The sequence below is a fragment of the Camelina sativa genome, chromosome 12 (genome assembly GCF_000633955.1).
Source record: "Camelina sativa cultivar DH55 chromosome 12, Cs, whole genome shotgun sequence".
In the NCBI taxonomy this organism is placed as follows: Eukaryota; Viridiplantae; Streptophyta; class Magnoliopsida; order Brassicales; family Brassicaceae; genus Camelina; species Camelina sativa.
Genome location: NC_025696.1, coordinates 1,341,314 through 1,364,883, shown reverse-complemented (window position 1 = coordinate 1,364,883; position 23,570 = coordinate 1,341,314). Strand labels below are relative to the sequence as shown.

The 23,570-nt window shown below is 33.6% G+C and overlaps 3 protein-coding genes, 2 long non-coding RNA genes and 1 pseudogene across 8 annotated transcripts; 3 read left to right on the top strand and 3 right to left on the bottom strand.

The window, feature by feature from the left end:
- Positions 4,472 to 5,755, bottom strand: LOC104729413 (LOB domain-containing protein 39-like). Its single transcript, XM_010448348.2, has 2 exons — positions 5,328 to 5,755; positions 4,472 to 5,192 (listed from the first exon to the last, which is right to left on the bottom strand). The coding sequence occupies exons 1-2, from the start codon at positions 5,509 to 5,511 to the stop codon at positions 4,648 to 4,650; spliced, it is 729 nt and encodes a 242-aa protein (XP_010446650.1). The 5' UTR covers positions 5,512 to 5,755; the 3' UTR covers positions 4,472 to 4,647.
- On the bottom strand, positions 8,480 to 9,252 carry LOC104729408. The gene is made up of 3 exons (XR_758267.2): positions 9,115 to 9,252; positions 8,796 to 8,992; positions 8,480 to 8,687 (listed from the first exon to the last, which is right to left on the bottom strand). It is a non-coding gene; the product is annotated as an uncharacterized LOC104729408 (long non-coding RNA).
- On the top strand, positions 8,694 to 11,065 carry LOC104729409 (formamidase-like). Its single transcript, XM_010448347.2, has 7 exons — positions 8,694 to 9,027; positions 9,106 to 9,343; positions 9,418 to 9,608; positions 9,712 to 9,947; positions 10,049 to 10,292; positions 10,402 to 10,509; positions 10,647 to 11,065. The coding sequence occupies exons 1-7, from the start codon at positions 8,809 to 8,811 to the stop codon at positions 10,767 to 10,769; spliced, it is 1,359 nt and encodes a 452-aa protein (XP_010446649.1). The 5' UTR covers positions 8,694 to 8,808; the 3' UTR covers positions 10,770 to 11,065.
- LOC104729411 lies at positions 10,197 to 13,786 on the bottom strand. Of its 4 annotated transcripts, none has more exons than XR_758272.2 (11): positions 13,586 to 13,786; positions 13,147 to 13,225; positions 12,644 to 13,046; positions 12,243 to 12,325; positions 12,139 to 12,172; positions 11,623 to 12,038; positions 11,290 to 11,533; positions 11,125 to 11,194; positions 10,952 to 11,040; positions 10,408 to 10,531; positions 10,197 to 10,323 (listed from the first exon to the last, which is right to left on the bottom strand). It is a non-coding gene; the product is annotated as an uncharacterized LOC104729411 (long non-coding RNA). The 4 variants fall into 4 exon arrangements; XR_758269.2 differs by having other exon boundaries at positions 10,408 to 10,534; positions 11,290 to 11,536; positions 13,586 to 13,782; XR_758268.2 differs by having other exon boundaries at positions 11,290 to 11,536; positions 13,586 to 13,782.
- LOC104729410 lies at positions 11,290 to 13,579 on the top strand (annotated as a pseudogene).
- LOC104733104 (probable N-acetyltransferase HLS1) lies at positions 21,567 to 23,568 on the top strand (the record flags this gene model as incomplete). Its single annotated transcript, XM_010452716.1, has 3 exons — positions 21,567 to 22,085; positions 22,438 to 22,613; positions 22,701 to 23,568. Coding segments are annotated over exons 1-3 (1,206 nt in total), but the record flags the coding sequence as incomplete, so codon positions are not given.

The window sequence follows — 23,570 nt, the reverse complement described above, 5'->3', positions numbered from 1 at the left end:
TATTTATTATGTTGACTAGACTGTAATCTTAACATATATTATTTTATTTTTTTTGTCAACTTAATCTTAACATATATGGATACGCAATTAATTAACCTTTATAAAAATAATCAGAATATTATTTTTACTCTCAATTCTATTCATTTTCCTCTTTTATCTTTATTTATTCTACCAATTTTTTCTTTTTAAAACAACCTTAAATTTTACCAAATGAAAGCCTATATTATTTCCAACCATTTTGAACAAGTAGCCTCTTTAAGGGGTGTTATTGGATTCAAATCTATACTAGTATTTTTGCAGCAGTTTTTGCTCAAAAATATTTTTTGGAAAGTTTTTACATTTAATGCATTGACTTTAATATTAGTTACCAAAATTTTCAAAATTAATTATAGATAAGATTTAAAAAAAAAAGAAATCTTTCTACCTCATCCAAACATAAATATATGATTCTCTTTCATTTTTATTTAAATTTATATTTAAATTATCTTAACTTATTCTATAATACATTTAGTTAATAAAAATTGTGATTTTTTACTGCATATGATGTAATACAAATTTTTTAAAACGGACATATATTACTCAATAGATGAAAAAAAAAATACAGGTACAATATCCCACATCGCCTAAAAAAATTGGGCAATAGCTCAGAGTCATACTATAAAAGAGACCAAAATGATTCATAATACAATTGAGTAGAAAGTTTGATTTATCAGGCATTCAAACTTAAAAAAACTTTTATTTGGTTTATTCCGGCTCTTTATTTTAAAGATTTTTAAAAAGTTAAATATTATAAATATTTAAAACTTTTAAAAATTTAAATATTATAAATATTTATATTTTTTAGAAAGTTAAACTTTATAAAATATTAATAATATTTAAACGTTTATGAAGTTCAAATATTATAAATATTTAAACTTTATAAGAAGTTTAAATATTATAAATATTTCAACTTTTTAAAAAAAAGTTAGAAGATATTTAAAATATTAATAATATATTTAAACTTTTACGAAACTTCAAATATGAGAAATACTCAACCATTTTAAGAATTCCAAGTATTATAAATATTTAAACTTTATAAGAAGCGTCAATCTTATAAAATGTAAATGGTTATGACCTTAATAAATAAAATTTTAACTCAATCTAATATTGATAATACAAATATTGAAATTAAGATTATATAGTGCGAGTTAAAATATTTTGGGACGGAGTTATATAGCGGGACATGTTTTGTCGATAATTATATAAATTTAGAATATCATTAATTTGGTGTTAAACGGGTAAAACATCATTTCATTATTTTGTTAGCACTATCGGTATCCGAGAATATACATATTTAATTAAATTGATTAATAAATATTATGTAAAAAAAATTATATTGCAGTATTATATGGTTTAAACTTTAAACCATAAAATTAACAATTATTATATAATTATAACATATTTAACCAACAAATACAATTTCTAATTTAAATGTTTTAGTTATAAATAATTTGTCCCATGGTGTACCGCGGGTCTTAATCTAGTTATAAATAATTTTGAAACTTCAACAAAATCATCAAAAGTGAATAAGTGAAAGATTTTTAAGAATTGCTAGAGAGTTTTCTATAGTTTTGCTGTTTAGTTTTCTAAAATCTTGTAAAATGCTCCAAATAATCTCTATATTTTTGTGATACTTTGTATGACTTTATTTTGTGAAGAAAATATATAAGATCATGAACCAATAACATAATAATTGAATTCATTAATAATCCTAGATTCTTTTGTTTTAATTGAATAACACAAAATAAATATTGACTTTATAAAAGTTTGAATCCAATAAGCCAAATTTGTTAAGATTTTAAATGATTTTTTATTAAATTAATAACATTAAACTTTAACAGATTTTAACAAAATCTTGATATAATAACAACAGATTCTACATAATATTTAAAGTCTTTATATTTAAATCTGAAACCAATAATCCCTAAAACGATGAAGACAAGTTCCTATTAGCGTTATCCAAAAGCTGTCTTATCCATGAAAATCAAATTTTGGTCGTACCATGTAAATCAGTCACTTACCTGGACGGTTAAATTGTAATAAATCTCGGTTTTGGGTTTCAGTTTCTCGCAAAACCTAAATTGTAATATTAAAGTGAGAATAAATTTGAAGGAAATAAATAAACATGTAATAATATTTATCAAGGGATACATATCAAGGATTTTACGATTTGCAATTGTTCTAAGCATTAACTGACTTTTTTTCCACTTCATCATGAATGAGCAAGATGCAGATCTTTTCAAATCAAGAGTAATTAGCTAGGTTTATCTGTTCGTATTGCAATTTTGAAAAGTTTTTCCTTTTTAATGAAAAGAAAAACATAGCTTTAAGCCTAATATTATAAAACAAAAAGTCGTTCGAATAATTCAGAAAATAAATGGGTCAATTGAAACAGGCCAAGAAGCCAACTATTGTGTGATACGCAAATCCCCTTGCTTGCTTGCTTTCTTCTTCGTCACATAGTATTTGCCCTTCCACTCATATTGAAAACTATGAGATAAACATTGATTCTCTATAGAAATATACTTGTTATGCAGAGTAATCATGGAGTTCCAAACTCACTGGTTGCACGCATTCGCGATTAACTCACACACACATCGTTATAATTTGCATCAAAAGAAATAAAGTTACTTCGAGATAATACCATTATTTTATCCCAGTAAAAAAAATAATATCATTATTATTATTATTATTTTAAAGACTCAACATCTTATCTTGATAGCTTTGTTATAGATCACAACAGCATGATAAATCAGTTGCTTGGGGGGTCACTTTCACACATCTTCCGCTTGCAAATTGCATTTCGATGCATTTTTTGTTACAGTCATGAATTTTCGAGCAAGAACCAATGACAAAAAATCCATGTCTCTGTGATTCATCAGCTTCTGCAGTTTCTGTAATATTTGAAATAATGAATTCAATAACATATAAGCATTTCATAAAATTTTGTTTTTTTAAGAAAAAAAGTTTGTTACATACTTGGATATAAGAGAACAGCCACACACAAGAACACAAAAAATAAAATTTTGCATGATGAAGCCATTTTTGTATTAGTGTTTGTTTTTTTTTTTTTTTTGCGGTTGTGAATGAAATATGTTTGAATAGTTCTCAACACTTAAGTGTATATATAATACTCTTTCATATATGCAGTTTCCCTATAATATTGATTTTGCTTAAATGGCAAAATATAACAATTAAATTTATTTATAGAAGATCTGGTGATTTATACACAATAGGAGATCTGATGATATTTATTATGTTGACTAGACTGTAATCTTAACATATATTATTTTATTTTTTTTGTCAACTTAATCTTAACATATATGGATACGCAATTAATTAACCTTTATAAAAATAATCAGAATATTATTTTTACTCTCAATTCTATTCATTTTCCTCTTTTATCTTTATTTATTCTACCAATTTTTTCTTTTTAAAACAACCTCAAATTTTACCAAATGAAAGCCTATATTATTTTCAACCATTTTGAACAAGTAGCCTCTTTAAGGGGTGTTATTGGATTCAAATTATAAATAATTTTGAAGACTTCAACAAAATCATCAAAAGTGAATAAGTGAAAGATTTTTAAGAATTGCTAGAGAGTTTTCTATAGTTTTGCTGTTTAGTTTTCTAAAATCTTGTAAAATGTTCCAAATAATCTCTATATTTTTGTGATACTTTGTATGACTTTATTTTGTGAAGAAAATATATAAGATCATGAACCAATAACATAATAATTGAATTCATTAACAATCCTAGATTCTTTTGTTTTAATTGAATAACACAAAATAAATATTGACTTTATAAAAGTTTGAATCCAATAAGCCAAATTTGTTAAGATTTTAAATGATTTTTTATTAAATTAATAACATTAAACTTTAACAGATTTTAACAAAATCTTGATATAATAACAACAGATTCTACATAACATTTAAAGTCTTAATATTCAAATCTGAAACCAATAATCCCTAAAACGATGAAGACAAGTTCCTATTAACGTTATCTAAAAGCTGTCTTATCCATAAAAATCAAATTTTGGTCGTACCATGTAAATCAGTCACTTACCTGGACGGGGTCAACTCGTGATCAAGAAGACGAGTAGCCTAGGCTAGTGACCACATTGCACATATCGTGGGGTGCTAAACTTAAGGTCTTCCCAAGAGAAAGAGCCTGCGTCATTATTTGTGGCAGTCCTAATAAGCCAATTTTATACTAATGTCACCTGCAATTTTGGACTCCCTCGGAACTTAATTTATCAATTTTTTTTCCTTTGTTGGTTTCAACTAATTACATAATTGTTTTTTGCTGTGGTATGTTATTTTAAAATGGAATTTAAAATAAAAAGAGTTGTATCTATAATTTTTTGATTTCATAATATGAAAACTGAACAGTTAAAGTTGGAAATAACGTGAATATCCCACACAATCCAATATTTGATGTGTAAGCAAACAATGCTCCACAGACTATTTATTCTCAAAACAGCAAAACTATATATCCCAAAAAAAATTGATATTTCTCGATAGAGAAATTATTAGTTAGCCAAAATAGTTATGCGACAAAACCCTAAAAAAGAGCCTCAAAATCGTAAGTGTTTTTGCGTCGTCGGTTTTAAACAAAAAGGTTTAATAACTTTTTATCTCCCTTGTTTCTTTTGTATTTATTATTATCTCCTCTCATACCATTTTCCCAACACGACGTCGTTACCGACTCCTCCGATGGACTTCCCGGACGATCACCGTTAACCGCCTTACGAAACAGCGGCGGAGGAATAAAAGGAACCCGTACAGCCGAAGCGGTTAGGGTTAAACCTTGGTGGTTCACTTGGAGATCCAGATCCGAATCGGACTTGACACGTTTCCGTTCAACCGGAGAGTCTTTCATCTCCGTCTTAGATCCGGAGGTGGAGAAGTGGCGGTGGTGATTTCCGTTTCTTGAAACGTCTCGGTGAAAAATCTCGGAAGACTTATCGGAGGAGATCATCAACGACGGAGATTCAAAAAGATCTGAGATCGGTCGTAAAGTTCCGCCGCGAAGAACAGTCTCAACCGCCGCTTGGCACACGTGCCAGTTCCCGGTCCATAACATACCAACCGCTCCGTTAACCGGATTCACCGTTCTCCCACACGCTTCAAACAACAAAGACTGAAACAAAGCTGAACAAACAAAAAGCAAAAAAAACAATCAGTTTCATCTATAGATCGGGAAGAGTATAAAGTCTTTTAACCTAATGGTTTTGTAATAATGGAACACAATATAAATAGTGTGCGTGAATTTATAAGATGATGTACCAGGACGTTGTAGTTCGGGTACGGCTGAGATGAAAGACATGAGACCGGCACGGCCAAAGAATTTAGCAACAAAGACAGTGGCGTGGCCTTGTGACTCGGCGGATTCGATCCATTGGAGACAAGGGCGAAGGATGCATGTTTCACTACAACCTTTTCGAAGAACTCTACATCCATTGCAACTCATCTTTTTTCTTTTTGCCAAAAATTTCAAAACTTATTATCGCATATGAGAAGATCTATCCAATATTTTGGGAAACGAAAAAAACTGAAAAGTTGGATTTATTTCGGATTTGGGAGCAAGGAAACAGGTTACTACTATAGAAGAAGAGAAAGAGGAAAGAATTAAACAAGTTTTAAGAAGAAGAGAGAGGATATACATTGGATTTATAGAGGCGAGTGAATAATAAAAGAGAGTGTGCCAACTTGTGTTTCTTTTTTATTCCTTTGTCCTTTCATTTTCGTTATTCTAATAAAAACCTTTGTACAAGACATAATATTAGTAATTTGAAAACTTATGGGAAAGAGACTCATAAAAGTTTGGGATTTAGCCGCTTAGGGTATCAAGAATGGCTGATAAGATAGAAACAATAGTACGATTTACTAATGCTAAATAAGTTAAGAAATTAGAATAGTACTACTAGTTAATTAATCTACAACTATTTGTTTCGTTTTTTAGTAAGTAAAAAAAGACAGATAGAATAGAAAGGACGACAGCGTTTGGGAGGGATTCCAAAGGTATTGGCATTGGACGAAGAGAGAGAGAAAGAGAGAGAGAGCGTTTCCGTTTCTCCGCGAACACTTGTCGCTGACTCAGACTCCTCTTTCTATTTACTTTCTTTTTAAAAAATTCTTTATTTGATCGACAAAAAAAATAAAAAAAAATATTTATTTGTTTCAATAAGTACAAGTACTATAAAGAATACTAATCTAATTTGATAAGAATATAGACAAAATCTTACGTCAGAAGACGATGGGGTGCACGTGGATTAGAGGAAATTATTGGTTCAAGTGGTTTGTATTGTTATGGGAATTGTTTTAGGTATTAAGTTTTTAAAAATAGAAAAACATGATAGCGAGTTCATTGGTAGTTATTGTGTGTTTACTTGATGATGCGATGGGTTTGGTGGTGAATGAATCACATTTCTATATATTTAGGGTAATCATTTGGAAGGACGATAAGCAAATGATCATAAGAGGATCGGAGGACAAAGTGTTAAAAAAATAAATTAAATAAAAAAAGAGAGAACCAAGTGCTGTGGGTATCTTGCCACATCTTCTTCTAATATTCTCTACTAGAAGCTAGAAGACACAAAAACAAGATCATCCGTTACCATATGAATAACACTTGTACACGAAATTTGTTCATTTATATGTTTATCTCATGATTAATGGAGGCGTTATGATTACAATCATATATAGAAGTCATATGAGGATTACAAAACGAAATAAATTGTTTGCGACGTTTATGTGAGCTTGATCAATCTACTTGATCCTTTTTCTCCAATCATTTTGGAAATATAAAATGTTATCAACAATAAATAATAACTAGAGAGGAACGTGGTGTTCATGAGTCATGACCTCGTCTTCGCACATACGCATGTGTCTCCATATGAATATTTTGTACAAAAGACTCTTAATTAACTAATATATTGAGTATTGACTCTTTGACTCTACATCCCTCCGACACAACATAAGTATTTGCAATCTCTTGGAACTACAAAAGCCGTTATTGGCCCTTCGCCTTATTCAAAGGTTCTTCTCTATATATGCGTATGTCCCCTCTCTCTCTCGTACTACGTATATATATATTCACTTTATCTCGTACAGCGTATATACTAGTATAATCTTTTTTAATACTACTTTTTCTTGTCTTCTATTATAAAAACACCATATATATCTGCGGCGTAGAGAAAATACAAATGCTATGCTTATGCAAATTTTCTCAGGGCCGAAATTTCCAAAACATCTGACCTAATTGGATAAATTTTTAGCTCACATCATCTTCCACACTCTGTCGGAATAGGTCTCAAACTACTCCTTAAAAGTATTACATTTACTATTCTTTTATAAAATATACGACATCTCTACATTCAAAGTGAATCATAATTTAATGGACTAGTGACAGACACTGGTTCAAAGTATTTGGTTGATAATTTTAATAGTAACCAGCAGTGTGAAACACACAAATATATTTTAGTTGTTAAAAATTTATCTGTACAAATTCTTTGTATAGATTTCTCTCAAACATGCAATTCAACCCCAAATAACCATTTGAAATCACTTACTAATAGGATAAATTCTATGTCGCATACGTGTACACTCTTGTAAGACTACATTTTTGTAATTGTACCAAATTGAATTAACATGTATAAGTTGATTTTTTTTTTTTTTCTAATTGTCAGGAAGAAAATCTGGAAGTGTATCCTAACTTTCTGCTTTACAATTGATCAAATATGAAAATATTACACTTTTCTACAACTGTTGCTGTCGCTTCTGAGTTCTGACGTTGCATACTTATCCGAAACAGCTTTTTAGTTCTGTCTTCCGTACAGTTGAACTAGCTGGAATGACATTCAAAGTTACAATCACAATATTTTATTGGCCTAGCCATCATAAGTTTTTCGTAGAAATTTAGAGACTAATCCAATCCTTTATGCTGAAACGAGATAGGATTGGAAAACTTGACTGGCACTATAGCCGGTCCAGAAATATGTGAAGTCTTTTATCAATTATAAACATGGAGTTGTTTTTTCTTTTCTTTTCCTATGCTATTTTAGATGTGAATAGGGGTAATAATAAAAGTTAGTATAAAATAGGACTAATAATAAACAAAAATGTGATAGTAGCCACCAAAAGAAAACATGGCGACGCCAAGCGTGTAATCCACAACCACACAAAAGAAAAGAAACAACACAAAAACAAAAGGTAAATTTAAGTCAAATGAAGGAAGATTCGATTAGATTTTTGTGGACAAAATCTGTCGGATGCTTATTCACAGCATCTCCTCTGTTCCAGTTAGAGTGAGCAAGTACGGATCAAATAATGTTTTAATGTTTGACCGCAGGGAGACGAAGAAGAAGCCATGTAAGCAAGACTACTAGCCGCTCCACAACAGTTGGTGGTTCCCCGGAGATTCCACCGATCACCTGAGGTTCACAATATAAGTCACAAAATGTCATTTTCAACTTTTTGACTTCCATGCATTGCCACACACAGCGAGACGGAGACACATGTATCTCATGATGCTATCCACTTGGTTAAGATAAAAACAAAGTCAGTTTTAGAAAGAGAAGAAGTCCTTGCGAGACAGTGAAATGATGCAACTTTTTACTGTCTTTTTGTTGTGGATAGATAAGGAATCTGCAAAAACCAATGACCCTTCTCTTTTCACTGAAACAAGGACTAACAAAAAAAGCAGAGAACAAGTTGAGGTACATAGAAAAATAGTATAGTGTTCAGTCAGCTCACCCTGCATATTGAGATGGCTCCACCGAGTCCAAGAGTAGTGGTGAAGGTGGATTTGAATAAGAAACCATGGCAACAGAACCAGCCACTGCATAATAGATGGCATCCTGAGATACCACCAGTAGCAGAGGTTAAGGCTGGTGAGTTTTTCAGGGTGGAAATGATTGATGCTATGGGAGGTGTTGTCAAAGACAATGGCTCTGCAAGCGATATCAAGAACGCAGACCTAACTACTGTAAGTGAGTTTAGTGAGAAAATATGAAAAATCAAAGAATATATTCTTAAAAAGAAACAACTTTTGGTGATTGTACAGACTCATCACCTAAGTGGGCCGATTAGGGTTGTGGATGAGGAGGGTGTTGCAGCTAAGCCAGGTGACCTTCTTGCTATTGAGATATGCAACTTGGGTCCTTTACCAGGAGATGAATGGGGATATACTGCTTCGTTTGATAGAGAGAACGGCGGCGGTTTCTTGAATGACCATTTCCCCTGTGCTACCAAAGCTATTTGGTACTTTGAAGGGATTTATGCATACTCTCCTCAAATTCCTGGTAAGAAGACAACATGTCAATGCCTTTTGCCAATCAAATTAGTAGCTCACATGCCATTCATGACTCATGAGTAGGGGTACGGTTTCCGGGTTTGACACACCCGGGAGTCATTGGCACCGCACCATCGATGGAACTCCTGACAATATGGAATGAAAGGGAAAGAAAATTAGAAGAAACTGGTCTCAAGTCCCAAACACTATGTGAGGTTGTGCATCAGCGCCCACTAGCAACCCTACCAACAACTAAAGGATGCCTCCTAGGGAACGTAAGCAATTACTTTCGATGGCAACAAAAACTTTTGATGTGATGAGTATTAAGTGGTCCTTACCTCTGAATTTACAAGGGATTCTTACATAATCCTGCCTCAGATTGAAGAAGGAACATCGGAATGGGAAAGGGTTGCAAACGAGGCTGCCAGGACGATACCAGGAAGAGAAAACGGAGGAAACTGTGACATAAAAAACCTAAGCAGAGGCTCTAAAATATATCTTCCAGTGTTTGTAGAAGGGGCTAATCTAAGCACAGGAGACATGCATTTCTCACAAGGTGATGGTGAAATCTCATTCTGCGGGGCAATCGAGATGAGTGGATTTCTAGAACTCAAGTATATAAATAAGTTCTCTGCTATGCATTCTCAGATGTTCTTGGTTTTGTCCAGCGTATTAAACTATTCTGACCCGATACCACTTTGTAACTCGTTAATAGGTGTGAAATCATAAGGAATGGGATGAAGGAGTACCTTACACCAATGGGACCTACCCCTCTCCATGTAAACCCCATCTTTGAGATAGGGCCAGTGGAACCGAGATTCTCAGAGTGGCTGGTCTTTGAGGGGATCAGTGTCGATGAGACCGGAAGACAACATTACCTAGATGCAACAGTTGCTTACAAACGGGCAGTTCTCAACGCCATAGACTATCTCTTCAAATTTGGTTACTCAAAAGAACAGGTACTGGTCTCTGCAGCAGCACTTGTAGGATCTAGTTGATCACAAACCAAAAACTACTAAATTAAAACTAGAACGACAGAAATGATTGAATAGAATATGATGTGAACAGGTGTACCTCTTGCTCTCATGTTGTCCATGTGAAGGAAGAATATCTGGGATAGTTGATTCTCCGAATGCCGTTGCTACACTAGCAATACCTACGGCCATCTTCGATCAGGTATGAACTGTGTCCATCTGTACTACTTAAGTAAAAAAGCTTTCAGAGAAACCTCTTGAGTTTGCTCTTTCAACAAATAGTTAACAACTGAAAAATAAGTCTGACAACATGATAAATGCTTTTGTATGTTCATGCAGGACATTCGACCAAAGACTCGAAATGTTCCAGTAGGACCTCAGATAGTGAGGAAACCAGACGTACTGAAGTGCACATATGATGGAAAGCTTCCAATTACAAAGAATCCAAGTTCTTCAACATAGCTTCAAGAATAAAATATACAGAGAAGCAACTATCTAGACTGTATAATCAGACATATTTTGAAATAAAGAGCTAAATCGAAATCAAGAAACTCTAGGAACCCGAGGTTAATGAAATGCGTCCTTAATCTCATATACACTATTTTCAGGGTGAATGCATTAGACTCTGTCTCAAAATATCTTACTTTGAATTACAAAAATACGAAATTAATAAGTCAAACGTAAGACTCCTCCTTCATGAGCTCCACCTCTCTCTCCGGACATAACAAAGAATCTATTCATAACATAAGTCAACAAAATGTCATTTTCAACTTCTTGTCATCTATGCATTGCCACACAAAGACACAAAGAGACATACGTGTCTTATGGCATATACGAGATGGTGAGAGATGGGATCTTTTACTGTCTTTTAGTTGTGGATAAGGAATCTGCAAAAACCAATGCTTCCTTTTTTTCATTAAAAGAAAAAACTAATAAGTATACATAAATACAGAATGTGGGAGTAGAGAGAAAATTACTGTACTTATTGGATTTTAATGTTTGATGGCTCCGCTGAGTCCAAGAGTAGTGGTGAAGGTGGATTTGAAGAAGAAACCATGGCAACAGAATCAGCCACTGCATAATAGATGGCATCCTGAGGCATCCTGAGATACCATCAGTTGCTGAGGTCAAGGCTGGTGAGTTCTTTAGGGTGGAAATGGTTGACTGGACGGGAGGTGCAGTGAAAGATGATGATTCTGCTGGCGATATAAAGAGCATAGACCTTTCTACTGTAAGGGAGTTTAGTGAGAAACATGAGTACAAACATGAATTGCATATAGATATAAGTTTTTTGGTGATTATGCAGGTTCATTACCTGAGTGGGCCGATCAAAGTTGTGGACGAGGATGGTGTTGCAGCCAAGCCAGGTGATCTGCTCGCTGTTGAGATATGCAACTTGGGTCCTCTGCCAGGAGATGAATGGGGATTTACTGGTTCGTTTGATAGAGAGAATGGTGGCGGGTTCTTGACTGACCATTTCCCTTGTGCAACCAAAGCTATTTGGTACTTTGAAGGGATTTATGCCTACTCTTCTCAAATTCCTGGTTAGAACATAACATCGTCCTGCTTTTTGTCAAGCAGATTAGTAGCATAACCATGTAGCTTTCCTTGTTATGAGGTGTTCTGTTAACTATTCACATGCTAATATCATCACATCACGGCACCGCAGGAGTACGGTTTCCAGGTTTGACACACCCAGGAATCATTGGCACTGCACCATCAAAAGAACTCCTGCAAATTTGGAATGAAAGGGAAAAACAATTAGAAGAAAGTGGTCTCAAATCCCTAACACTATGCGAGGTTGTGCATCAGCGGCCACTGGCAAACCTACCAACAAGTAGAGGATGCCTCCTCGGGAATGTAAGCTACATACCAAAAAACGATATTAACTGAGGCCATAACAGTGTTTTATGAAGTGTATACGATGGTACTTACCTCTGAACTCGTGAGGATTCTTTACATAATGCTCTTGTAGATTGAAGAGGGAACACCAGAATGGGAAAGGATTTCAAAGGAGGCTGCAAGGACAATACCAGGAAGAGAAAATGGAGGAAACTGTGACATAAAGAACCTAAGCAGAGGCTCTAAAATATATCTTCCAGTGTTTGTAGAAGGGGCTAATCTAAGCACTGGTGACATGCATTTCTCACAAGGTGATGGTGAGATCTCATTCTGTGGAGCCATAGAGATGAGTGGATTTCTAGAACTCAAGTATGTGCATACGTTCCTAATTGTACTTTTCTAGCAATTCTCTACTCCATAAGTTTTTCTTAGATGATATCATTTTGTAACTTATCAATAGGTGTGAAATCATAAGAAACGGGATGCAGGAATACCTTACACCAATGGGACCAACCCCTCTCCATGTAAACCCAATCTTTGAGATAGGGCCAATGGAACCAAGATTCTCAGAGTGGCTGGTGTTTGAGGGTATCAGTGTCGATGAGAGCGGAAAACAACATTATCTAGATGCAACAGTTGCTTACAAACGAGCAGTTCTCAACGCTATAGACTATCTCTCCAAATTTGGTTACTCAAAAGAACAGGTATACTAATCCTTGCCACTAGAAGTTTCTCTGAGAACCAAAACTGATCACAAGCATTAAATCTGCCAAGGAGTTTTAAGTTTTAAGAGGAACAGGTATACCTCTTACTCTCATGCTGTCCGTGCGAAGGAAGAATATCTGGGATAGTCGATGCTCCAAATGCCGTTGCTACGCTTGCAATACCCACTGCCATCTTTGATCAGGTTTGACATTATATTACATGCCTTTGGTCACAACAATGGAAGGCGAAAACAGAGGCCAGACATGACATTGACATCTAATGATTTGCTTACTATGTTCTTGCAGGATATTCGACCAAAGACTCGAAAGGTTCCAGCAGGACCTCGCATAGTGAAGAAGAAACCAGATGTTCTGAAGAGCACATATGATGGAAAACTTCCAATTACAAAGAATCCAACTTCTTCTTTATCTTAGCTTCTACAAAGAGAAATTACATCTAGAAACTAATACCTAATCTGTATTAATCAAGCATATGCTCTGAATAATAATTATAAAAACCACAACTTTGGTATAAATCTACTCTAAGAACCCATAAGGCACACGCAAAAGGGTTAACTTTAACATCACACCCTTAAATTTCAAAACTATGATCCAATAGCTCAGAATTACATTCCTTGTTCTACCTATATCTTCACTAAAAAGGCACTTCTAGATAATAAAGTTTCCAAATTTTCACAGAAATAGATGGAGCACGCACGCTCTTAATTCTACCTCTTCTCGTCACTTCCGGAATCAATAATGAAGCTTGATAGGCCTGAGTTCTACTTCAAAACACCGACCTGCTGAAGCGTTGCAAGATCAATATAGTCGACGAACTGAGAAACCGAAAAAGAAAACGAAATTTCAGGAATTTGAATACGAAACGGTGCTTGCCCTTGCCCAGAAGAAACACGAAAGAGAGAAGACGATGAAGAGAACAAGTAATAATAATATTTTACATAAAGCCCAATATAAGCCCAATAATTTAGCACGACACTATGTTCTAGTCGACACTATTATCCAGTAAAAATTTAAAGCACGATTTAGATAATTTAATGGTTTAGACATTTACTCTTTTTTCGGGTAATAATTAATTGGATTACTAATTCGTTGATAAATAATATAGTACTCCCTAGACCCTAGATTTTATGAAAATTTGATTTTTTAAAAAAATATTTTGTCACACATATCAACAAAGTCATTTACTCATTTATGTACGTATGATAAAGTATACCCATCCAACATAATCTTTTGTTTGTCGATGTTGTTTGTTCAAATCATCAAATGCTTAACTCCGGTTCATTAAGCAGAGACACACACGTATATAATAGTATATACTAATTAAATGTCTTAGTAATTTAAAGACAAAGTTTATCATATATAATCAACGATGTAGGATCTAACCCTACATCAAGATTTGATTAAAAGAAGCTAAAACGGGTAATTAATGTTGTTTCCGTAGATCTCTCCAACTGTTGAGCCAAGGTTTACTAAACATGGTTACGACATGTAATTTAAAAGAGACCTAAAGAAGACAAACATTTTCACGAGACTATCGGTACTGAGGTTACTTGTGTCGTCGTCTACATTTATGTTCATGCTCACACACACACACACACATGCATACGTCGTGTGGGATGTGTTATGTGTATGGAAGATGATATTGATGATTGTGATGATGGAATGGGCTTTGATTTGACATGACGAGAGTCACGAATTTGAGGACGATGATATAGATATAGAGATATATTAATATTACTTCAATTTCTCTATCGTCTGTACTCTCAGTAGACATCGCTCCCTGTCTTTCTCTTTTATCATCCGTAGCGAAAGACAAGTCGAAATATATATATATATATATACTAGTATATACTTTATCTATTATTATACATAATGCATACTATATTTATGTCTTGGCATTTATATAGAAATGCCAGTACAGTCATTTTTCTGAACTATATTTTACATTTTTAGTGTTTTAGATTCACTGACACTAGAAACTCTTAACAATAATTTGACATTATAGCATGATCCACAAATTTTTCATAATCATTTATGATAACTAGATCTATATGATTTCTTTTTTTGGACGATATCATTTGAAAACTCTACTAATATGTATTTTTTTAGACATTGATGCATTTGACTTGTATTACAATTAATTACTATCGCGTTTAAGACAAAATACTATTTTGCAGTACAATAATATGATTGTGGAATATGAAAACGAGGGAAGCTCCGAGTTAGAGCCAAGAGGCACCGAAACAATAAACCTGCAACTGCAAGCAGAAGTCCCATCTTGTTCCTTTGACTATTTTTCTTCTTCTCTCAAATAAGATAAAAATCCTTAACAAAGTCCAATTCACACTTTTATTTATGCACACTTTCTTATGCAAATGTTCTTTCATTTTTAAAAACCAAAATGTGCCATGCCCTGGTTGCTTATTCTATTTTAGACTAATGGGTTTCTTTTTATGATTATAGCTAGTTTTTACACCCGAAAAAAAAATATTGTTCTATTTCTTATTTTCATTCATTTGAAAAAACAACATACAGAATTTGGAGTAGAAAACATGATTTATCCCAAATTTATTTTTTGAACATAATAGTTTGTTTTTGAATTACAATTAGCCTGGGAGCATACAATTAACGGCACAAAATCTTTCGAAACGCATATTAAATTATATTATCGTGTTAATATTTTCACAAATCTGGACAATACGAATATTTTCAAAATAAAAAGAAATTGAGTAGATAATCACTAGGAGATATTTTAGTGTATATTGGAAAAAGGTTACACAAAGCTCTGATTTTCTTATATAGTAGATCTCTGATTGTTCCTGCCACAAACATCGTGATTCTGTATGAAACGTCATTTCAAGCACTCTTAATTATCGTCCACCATTCCCCCCTATCATAATGCACTCTTACACATACCCTTATATTTACACTTTTATATATTTGTGTATATATATATATATATATATATATTTAATTATAATCCAACATCCAAGATCGTCGTGAAGTAACTCTTATCTGGTAGAAATCGAATCTGGTAATCATACAAAAAAGTATTTGATTTATCTATCGTATGCTCTTATTTTGGATTGTATTATCTATCCATCGTATCCATATAGCCGTATAGTGACATATTTTGAGATATATATGCATGAACCTAAACGTGTATAGAAATGATGATTCAAAGTTGTTTCAGGTATATAGGATATAGATAGGCAACATGCATATAAGTTTTGGTGATCACCCCGAGCTCCAAGGCCCGTACCTAATATAAAATATACTATATCTTATTTTAAAAATTATTTCATAACACAAACAAAAATCTTAAAAGTTCATTTACGTTAGTGTGAAATTAATGTTTGAATTGACACTTCCTTAGTGTCTCTGCCCGGCCGCTTTGTGCCCGCAACATTCACAGCTGGATTTACAGTTTTCCAACAAAGAGATAATAAAGAAAAAGGACATAATCGTCAAGTAACTCGTATCCGACATAAGTCGGTAAAACAAAAAAAAATTGGTCTGACTTCTGTTGGCTTTGACTGGTCTTAGACTCTTAAGCCTCTCAATTGTATCGTTTTTTAAACTTCCTTAATTAAGTTGATGTACTGGTTCTCTCGTGTAGCTAAGCTAAAATAGCTAATTACGCAAAAGTTAAAATTGTTAAGTCTTTAATCTTGACATATGACCATCACGTGGTATATTGGATCCCGATGCACTCTTGACTATACGTACGTTTCCAAGTGGTAATACCGGACACAAACAAACGAATCCGACGAAACGAACATAACAAATACATAAGCTAGCTGAATTCATACAGACTTAACATCATACACAACGTCGTCATACGAACTATATTAACATGTGAACGATCGGGTAATTAGTAGCTAATCTCAATAATAACCGACATTAATATAATATATAGTTCTAACAAAAAAAAAAAATATATATATATATATATAGTTCTAACAGTATTAAAAAAAATGATCAAATGACTTGCAGAGGAGAGAGCTAGCGACTAAGCTTTTTCGCATTTTGACATTATTTATCAAATTGTTGTGAGGAGGAAATAATAATAATCATAACTCTGGAAAGTTCGTAACAAACCCACGTCACTCCTCGAGCCACTCCATCCACTAGTTAAAGTCTAGTCTTATCAATTAGTTAGATTCTGGTTATATATATTTGTGGGTCAACTTGCATGAGAAATAGGCTCTCTTTAGTATATTTTTTGATTATGACTTATTTTTTTATTTCCCTAACAAACATATTTTTAGTTAGCCATCAGCAATTTTGATATTTTTTCACAAGACAAATGGGGAATATTATATCTTAGTTACATTATTGTTTCCTACTTGCAACTATCAGTTTATCGTATAACACATTCGCCACAATTTCATATACGCATAGACTGTATATTGGAACGGAGTTGTGTGTCAGGAGAATTTACATGTTTCTAATAATTTTCTTTTACTAATACGTTCCGTAACAAAATCGGAGTAAACAAGATTGAACCTGAAATGGTTAGTAAGCAAGTTTTTGTTGCATTTATGCACTGTTTAAACTCTTAGTGGGTCATGTACTTCCGAATTATATATTCAGGTCCAATCTTGTTTACTAGTGACGGTTGTATCTTAGTAACCACAATGACTATAATAACATTAACCGCACCGCTTCCAAATACTGCAATTTTCCGGACCCATTTTCATTACATATGATAAAATCCATTAACATATCATATCATCAATCTATGAGCTTTACTAAACTATAATCACGACACCAGAAGAAACCCTACAAGTATAGTTAAATAAACAATCGTCTTGCAGAAAATGCTCACTTAAAAAGGACATGCTCAATGGACCTATTCTATAAACTGTCAAACAAAACTTAACATATTATCTTGGAATGTCCAAAAACGACATGAAAATATATGTGAATGCGAAATTGTATTGCACTGGTCCTACAATAATAGCTGTCCTCTGTCAAATACAAAATAAATGTGTTATAATCAATTAGGGTTAACTATATGAATAAAACGTACGAAAGATAGAATTAAAATATTTATTACGCAGAGATGGACCGGGTTATAACATATCAAGATCGTCTCGTTTTTGATGTCTTCGAGGAATTTGTCTTATGATTTGTTCGTGATCTTATGATAATTTGTCTAATCGTTACAGATGACCATATTTACATAATAATATGATACGTGTTGAACTGTGGACAAGTTAATCTTGACCAAAAAGACAATAATTTGTCTGCTAATTACTCGACACTTTTAGTCATACGAAGTGGTCCACGGTATATTATGTATAAACGATCCACATCGTTCCTTAAACTATAGTTTAATCATACGGACAACTTAACACAAATAAAGTCTTTCACATAACATAATAAATGATCTAGATAATGTAACCAGAGACAAAATGTATGATATATGTGTATCAAACATATTATTATCATATACTGTAAAGTATGGTGAGATGGAAACAAATGCCTGAAATTACGCACCGTTACAATTTGTCTAATTGCAATTATGCTTTATGATAAATGTCATAACGTAAGCACTTTTGTCAAAACCGAAAACGAAAATGATGTAATTAAGTTACCTAAACGACGTAAAGCTTAGAAAATGGTATATCACACATGTTATTGGTATTATGAGTAAGACTCTAAACTTCCATTCTTCCAATATTGACAAAGAAACCCAAGACAAAAATATGCTCTCTTTAACAACTTTCTATAGCTCTTTGCTGAGCTTCAAATTCTATATACCAAGAGACGACGGCTATTTTTAAAAATGGTCGAAGAGACGAATGATAGTAGTAGCAAGTTGCTGATAATTTATAAATTGCAGTGACCTTTCAAGTAATTTTATGGACTTTTCGGTTTTCAAAAACAAACCCTACTCAAGGCTCCAAATAATAATAAGAATGCAAAAAAAAGTCTTATCATTGTTAGAGACATTTATTGTTTACTAAATATACAGACACTTTTCGGCCTAATGCGCAAGTACTTGGCAAAAGCCGAAAAAACAACAGTAATAAACCAAATTAACGAATTCTCGTTAAACACGTTTATATTGAAGGGATGAAAGGCAGAACCGGGTCCGGAAAAAAAAATGGCCCATTTGAAACCATCCTCTTTGTTTATACTATACTAGTATTGTTTAACTTTGGGATCTTAATTAAGCTTGTAAACTTTTTTTTAAGTTGTTAACAAAAAGATTTCTCTTTATACTTTTAGCTTTAGTAATCTTGTTTGGCCAAACTCTTTCTGAACATATATTTATTGGTGACTATATAAATTGAGTATTTTATATATGTAGCCAACTAAACTATCATCACTATGTTGGTGTCTACTTAAGTGTTTATATGGACCACGGTTTTAAAGATATAAACTTAAAAAATACATGTTTCGATCAAATAATTATAATCGTTGATAGTTCAACCGATTACACTAAACAAACGTTATGTCATTATAAGAGAGTGGACCAAACCCTGAATTTGGGTGCCGATGACGGGATAAAAAAAAAATTTGTGAATATGCTTACACTCCAATTTAAATAGAACAAGCCCGTAATTTGAATGCTTTACTTAATCCGGCTGTTCACAGTCGGCCAAGGGCAATTCATTAATCTTACATTCAGTTTTATTTGATACTTCAATCAGATTGTATGTTCCTAACTACTAGTTAGAATTAGAATAATGATCCATTGTTGTTGTACACGGCTCAACTAGAGCTATCTATGATAATGCCATGATGAATATATTTTAAATATTGATTAATTTTTGTAACATATACTATAATATAGTGCTCGACAATGTCATAATCAGTACAAATTTAATCGCCTACCAACCTGAACTATATGTTATATATTTTGAGGGGCCACGGCAAATGTGCCGTTTATTTTTTCTGCTTATTATTGTTTATAGTTTTGTGCGTGTGGTGGTGTTTCTTGCCTAGTTTCCACTTATACACAATCAAATATCAAGTGGAACTATTTATGAAAAATTATTCTTCGAGAAGTATGGTGACGGAATAATGTAATTTAAGGCTTTCTATTTCTAAATGACGTTAGTAAAAATCTCTAATTAAATTTATCATGACTTTTTAAAATTTAATTATACAGTTGACATTATTGTTACCGTCATATCGCAATGATACATAGTACTAAATATCTATTATTATATCTAACGATTAAGTGTAATCAACTACAAATATAGCTGACGGATGATATTTCGGCTTTTTGAGTATTAAATTGAAGTGTAACCCTCAAATTAGTGATTCTAGTGATGATGATGTTTCACATATAATCACCTCAAAATGCATGTATATATTAATATTATAATATATGTATGTATATAAATGAATACGTACATACTGTATATGATAATCATTTGTCACACATATCATCATATATTGCATGACCAAACTACCCTTAAGAGGAATACGATAGACATGACCTTTGGGAATTTTGTTTTTTTCTTCTAAATGGATTCCTTCGTCTCTTTTAGCCTAATAGTCTTTTGAACATTGCGGTTATTTATAGTAAGATATTTGTTAAGGATTCTTTTCAAAGAAACTATTTTACATTTTATAGTGATTTTTTTATATAAATTAGACACATTTAGTTTCTTATAAATAATCATATTTACGGTACGTTTGTTTTTTCCCCTCTCGCAAAACTAAAGCTACTGTATTTTATTTACGATTTAAACATCTTCTAATTTGGTACATATAATGGAGAAAAGATTAAAAATATAATTAGGTTCTATAGATTGGGTTGAGAGCAAAAATGATTACTTGGGGGATGGTGCAATGCATCAAAGCTGATGATGTGGAACTAATAAGTGTGAATTTATGGGCAAAGGAAACTAGAAAAGATAAAAATAAGAGGAAATCGAAAAGAGATAGAAACCATAATAGTTAACGCAGACATAGCCGCCAGTTTCAACTTCTCACTCCCACTTACAACTTCTCCTTTTGGGCAAGTTTTCTACTCCTACATCAATGCTCGTCTTAATCACCATTACTCTTGCTCATCATTAAGACCTTGAAGCCCACTATTTTCCAAATCTGATTTGGTGGAGGAAAATAATTAAATGCCCTTAATTATGAGCAATTTAAGAGAATTAATTCTACGTCAGAATTTACTTACTAAGTACTATAGACACTCTGAAAATTGAAAGTATATGTGAGAAAATTCCAATTTTGATTAATTATGTGTAATTAGTCCAATAATTAAAATGATAGGATCGTGACCTTTGATTAGTACTACACTTACCGATCTTTTCAACTTCCAATGTAGTAAAATGAGATCTACAAACAAAAGAGTGAGATCGTAGACAAAGACATACCAACGTTAATGACTCCATAAATTTTCTTTCCTTTTTTTGCTTGATTTTATTATCATTTTTTTCGATGATTTATATAAACAAAATTGGGAATCATAGGCGTTTTTGTAAAGCGTTTAGTGATTTTATCATTATTGTGTATGATACTAGTTGAAAATCACCTGTCAACTAGTATCAGTTAAAATCTAGTTAGATATATATATACCTTACCATTAAAAACTAACTAGGAGTAATATTTAAATATATTTTTTTTAAAGAAAAAATAAAAAGGGGAACTGTAGAAACTATAAATAGGAATGAGAAGAAGAACTTGAAACCTCCTCTTTCAATCATGAACTACTCGCCTTCTTCTCCAAACTTTTAAAACTCATCATAAAAAAAAATTAAAAAAGTAGCCGGAAAAAAGAAAAGTCTATTTCTCTTTCCTTTTAAATCCAAATCCTATAAACCTCTCCCTCATAGCTTCTCTGTTCTTTATTACTTATACCTCACGCTATATACTATATATATAAATGCTTCTCTTTCCTCTCGAATAAATCTTTCCTTCACTTCTCTCATTTCCACACTTTTTTTATCTCTATCTATATATTTAAAAACCCTATCTACTTCACTCTGCTTCTCAGTTATCATCATCCTTCTCTCTCTCTCTCTGTTTACTCTGTTTTTTGTTCTCTTCTCTCTCTGTGAAAGGCACAAATATGACGGTGGTTAGAGAATACGACCCGAGCCGAGACTTAGCCGGCGTTGAGGATGTGGAGCGACGTTGTGAAGTTGGACCAAGCGGCAAGCTTTCTCTTTTCACCGACCTTTTGGGTGACCCGATTTGTAGGATCCGACATTCTCCTTCCTATCTCATGTTGGTAAGACATAACAAAACTTCCTTTTTTTTTACTTGTGTCTCTTCTTCTTCCTCCTTGTCCGATTCTTAAGCTCAAAAAACCTAAAAGAAGAAAAACATAGAGCTTAAAAAAAAACCCATTCCCACATATTTGATTTAAGTTCGTTTCTTTTTCTAAATATCATTTCTATTTTTCGTCGATTCTTGATAAGATCAAAAGACTCACCATTTATATTTATTTTGGCTACCAAAACTAACCAAAAAAAGATAAAGTTACAAACTTTATTATTCAATTATTTTTTAAAATGATTGTAATAACGAAAAAAAGACAAAACATATGATAACGGAAAACAAAAATCAAAATTTGTAAACAGGTGGCTGAGATGGGTACGGAGAAGAAGGAGATTGTGGGGATGATTAGAGGTTGCATCAAAACCGTTACATGTGGCACAAAACTCGATTTAAATCATAAACCCCAAAACGACGCCGTTAAGCCTCTCTACACTAAACTCGCTTACGTTTTGGGCCTTCGTGTCTCTCCTTTCCACAGGTACCGTTCCGTTCTAATACTAATCACGATTATGATTATAATCAGAGTTAAACTAATGTCATTAGTTTTGGTTTATTATTATTGCAGGAGACAAGGGATTGGGTTTAAGCTCGTGAAGATGATGGAGGAATGGTTCAGACAAAACGGTGCTGACTACTCTTACATAGCTACTGAAAACGATAACCAAGCTTCGGTTAATCTATTCACCGGCAAATGTGGTTACTCCGAGTTCCGTACGCCGTCGATTTTGGTTAATCCGGTTTACGCTCATCGAGTTAATATCTCGCGAAGAGTCACGGTGATAAAATTAGACCCGGTCGACGCTGAATCGTTGTACCGACTCCGGTTTAGTACAACCGAGTTTTTCCCGCGGGATATTGATTCGGTTCTCAATAACAAACTCTCTCTCGGGACTTTTGTAGCTGTGCCACGTGGAAGCTGTTATGGATCCGGGTCTGGATCATGGCCCGGTTCGGCTAAGTTCCTCGAGTACCCGCCAGAGTCATGGGCCGTGTTGAGCGTGTGGAACTGTAAAGACTCGTTTCGGTTAGAGGTTCGCGGCGCGTCGAGGCTGAGGCGCGTGGTAGCGAAAACGACTCGGGTGGTTGATAAAACGCTGCCGTTTTTGAAACTACCTTCGATCCCTTGTGTGTTCGAGCCGTTTGGGCTTCACTTCATGTACGGGATAGGAGGGGAAGGCCCACGCGCGGTGAAGATGGTGAGATCGCTGTGTGCTCACGCGCATAACTTGGCCAAGGAAGGAGGTTGTGGTGTCGTGGCGACGGAGGTAGCCGGAGAAGAGCCGTTGCGGCGAGGGATACCGCATTGGAAAGCGCTATCGTGCGCCGAGGATCTTTGGTGTGTGAAACGGCTTGGGGAAGACTACAGTGACGGCGTTGTTGGTGACTGGACTAAATCGCCAACTGGCGTTTCTATTTTTGTAGACCCTAGAGAATT

Coding starts and splice junctions, on each gene's coding strand:
- LOC104729413 (XM_010448348.2), bottom strand. CDS start 5,511: ATGAGTTGCAATGGATGTAGAGTTCTTCGAAAAGGTTGTAGTGAAACA. Junction 5,193..5,327: donor ACCCGAACTACAACGTCCTG/GTACATCATCTT, acceptor TTGTTTGTTCAG/CTTTGTTTCAGTCTTTGTTG.
- LOC104729409 (XM_010448347.2), top strand. CDS start 8,809: ATGGCTCCACCGAGTCCAAGAGTAGTGGTGAAGGTGGATTTGAATAAG. Junction 9,609..9,711: donor AAGGATGCCTCCTAGGGAAC/GTAAGCAATTAC, acceptor ATCCTGCCTCAG/ATTGAAGAAGGAACATCGGA. Junction 9,948..10,048: donor AGTGGATTTCTAGAACTCAA/GTATATAAATAA, acceptor ACTCGTTAATAG/GTGTGAAATCATAAGGAATG.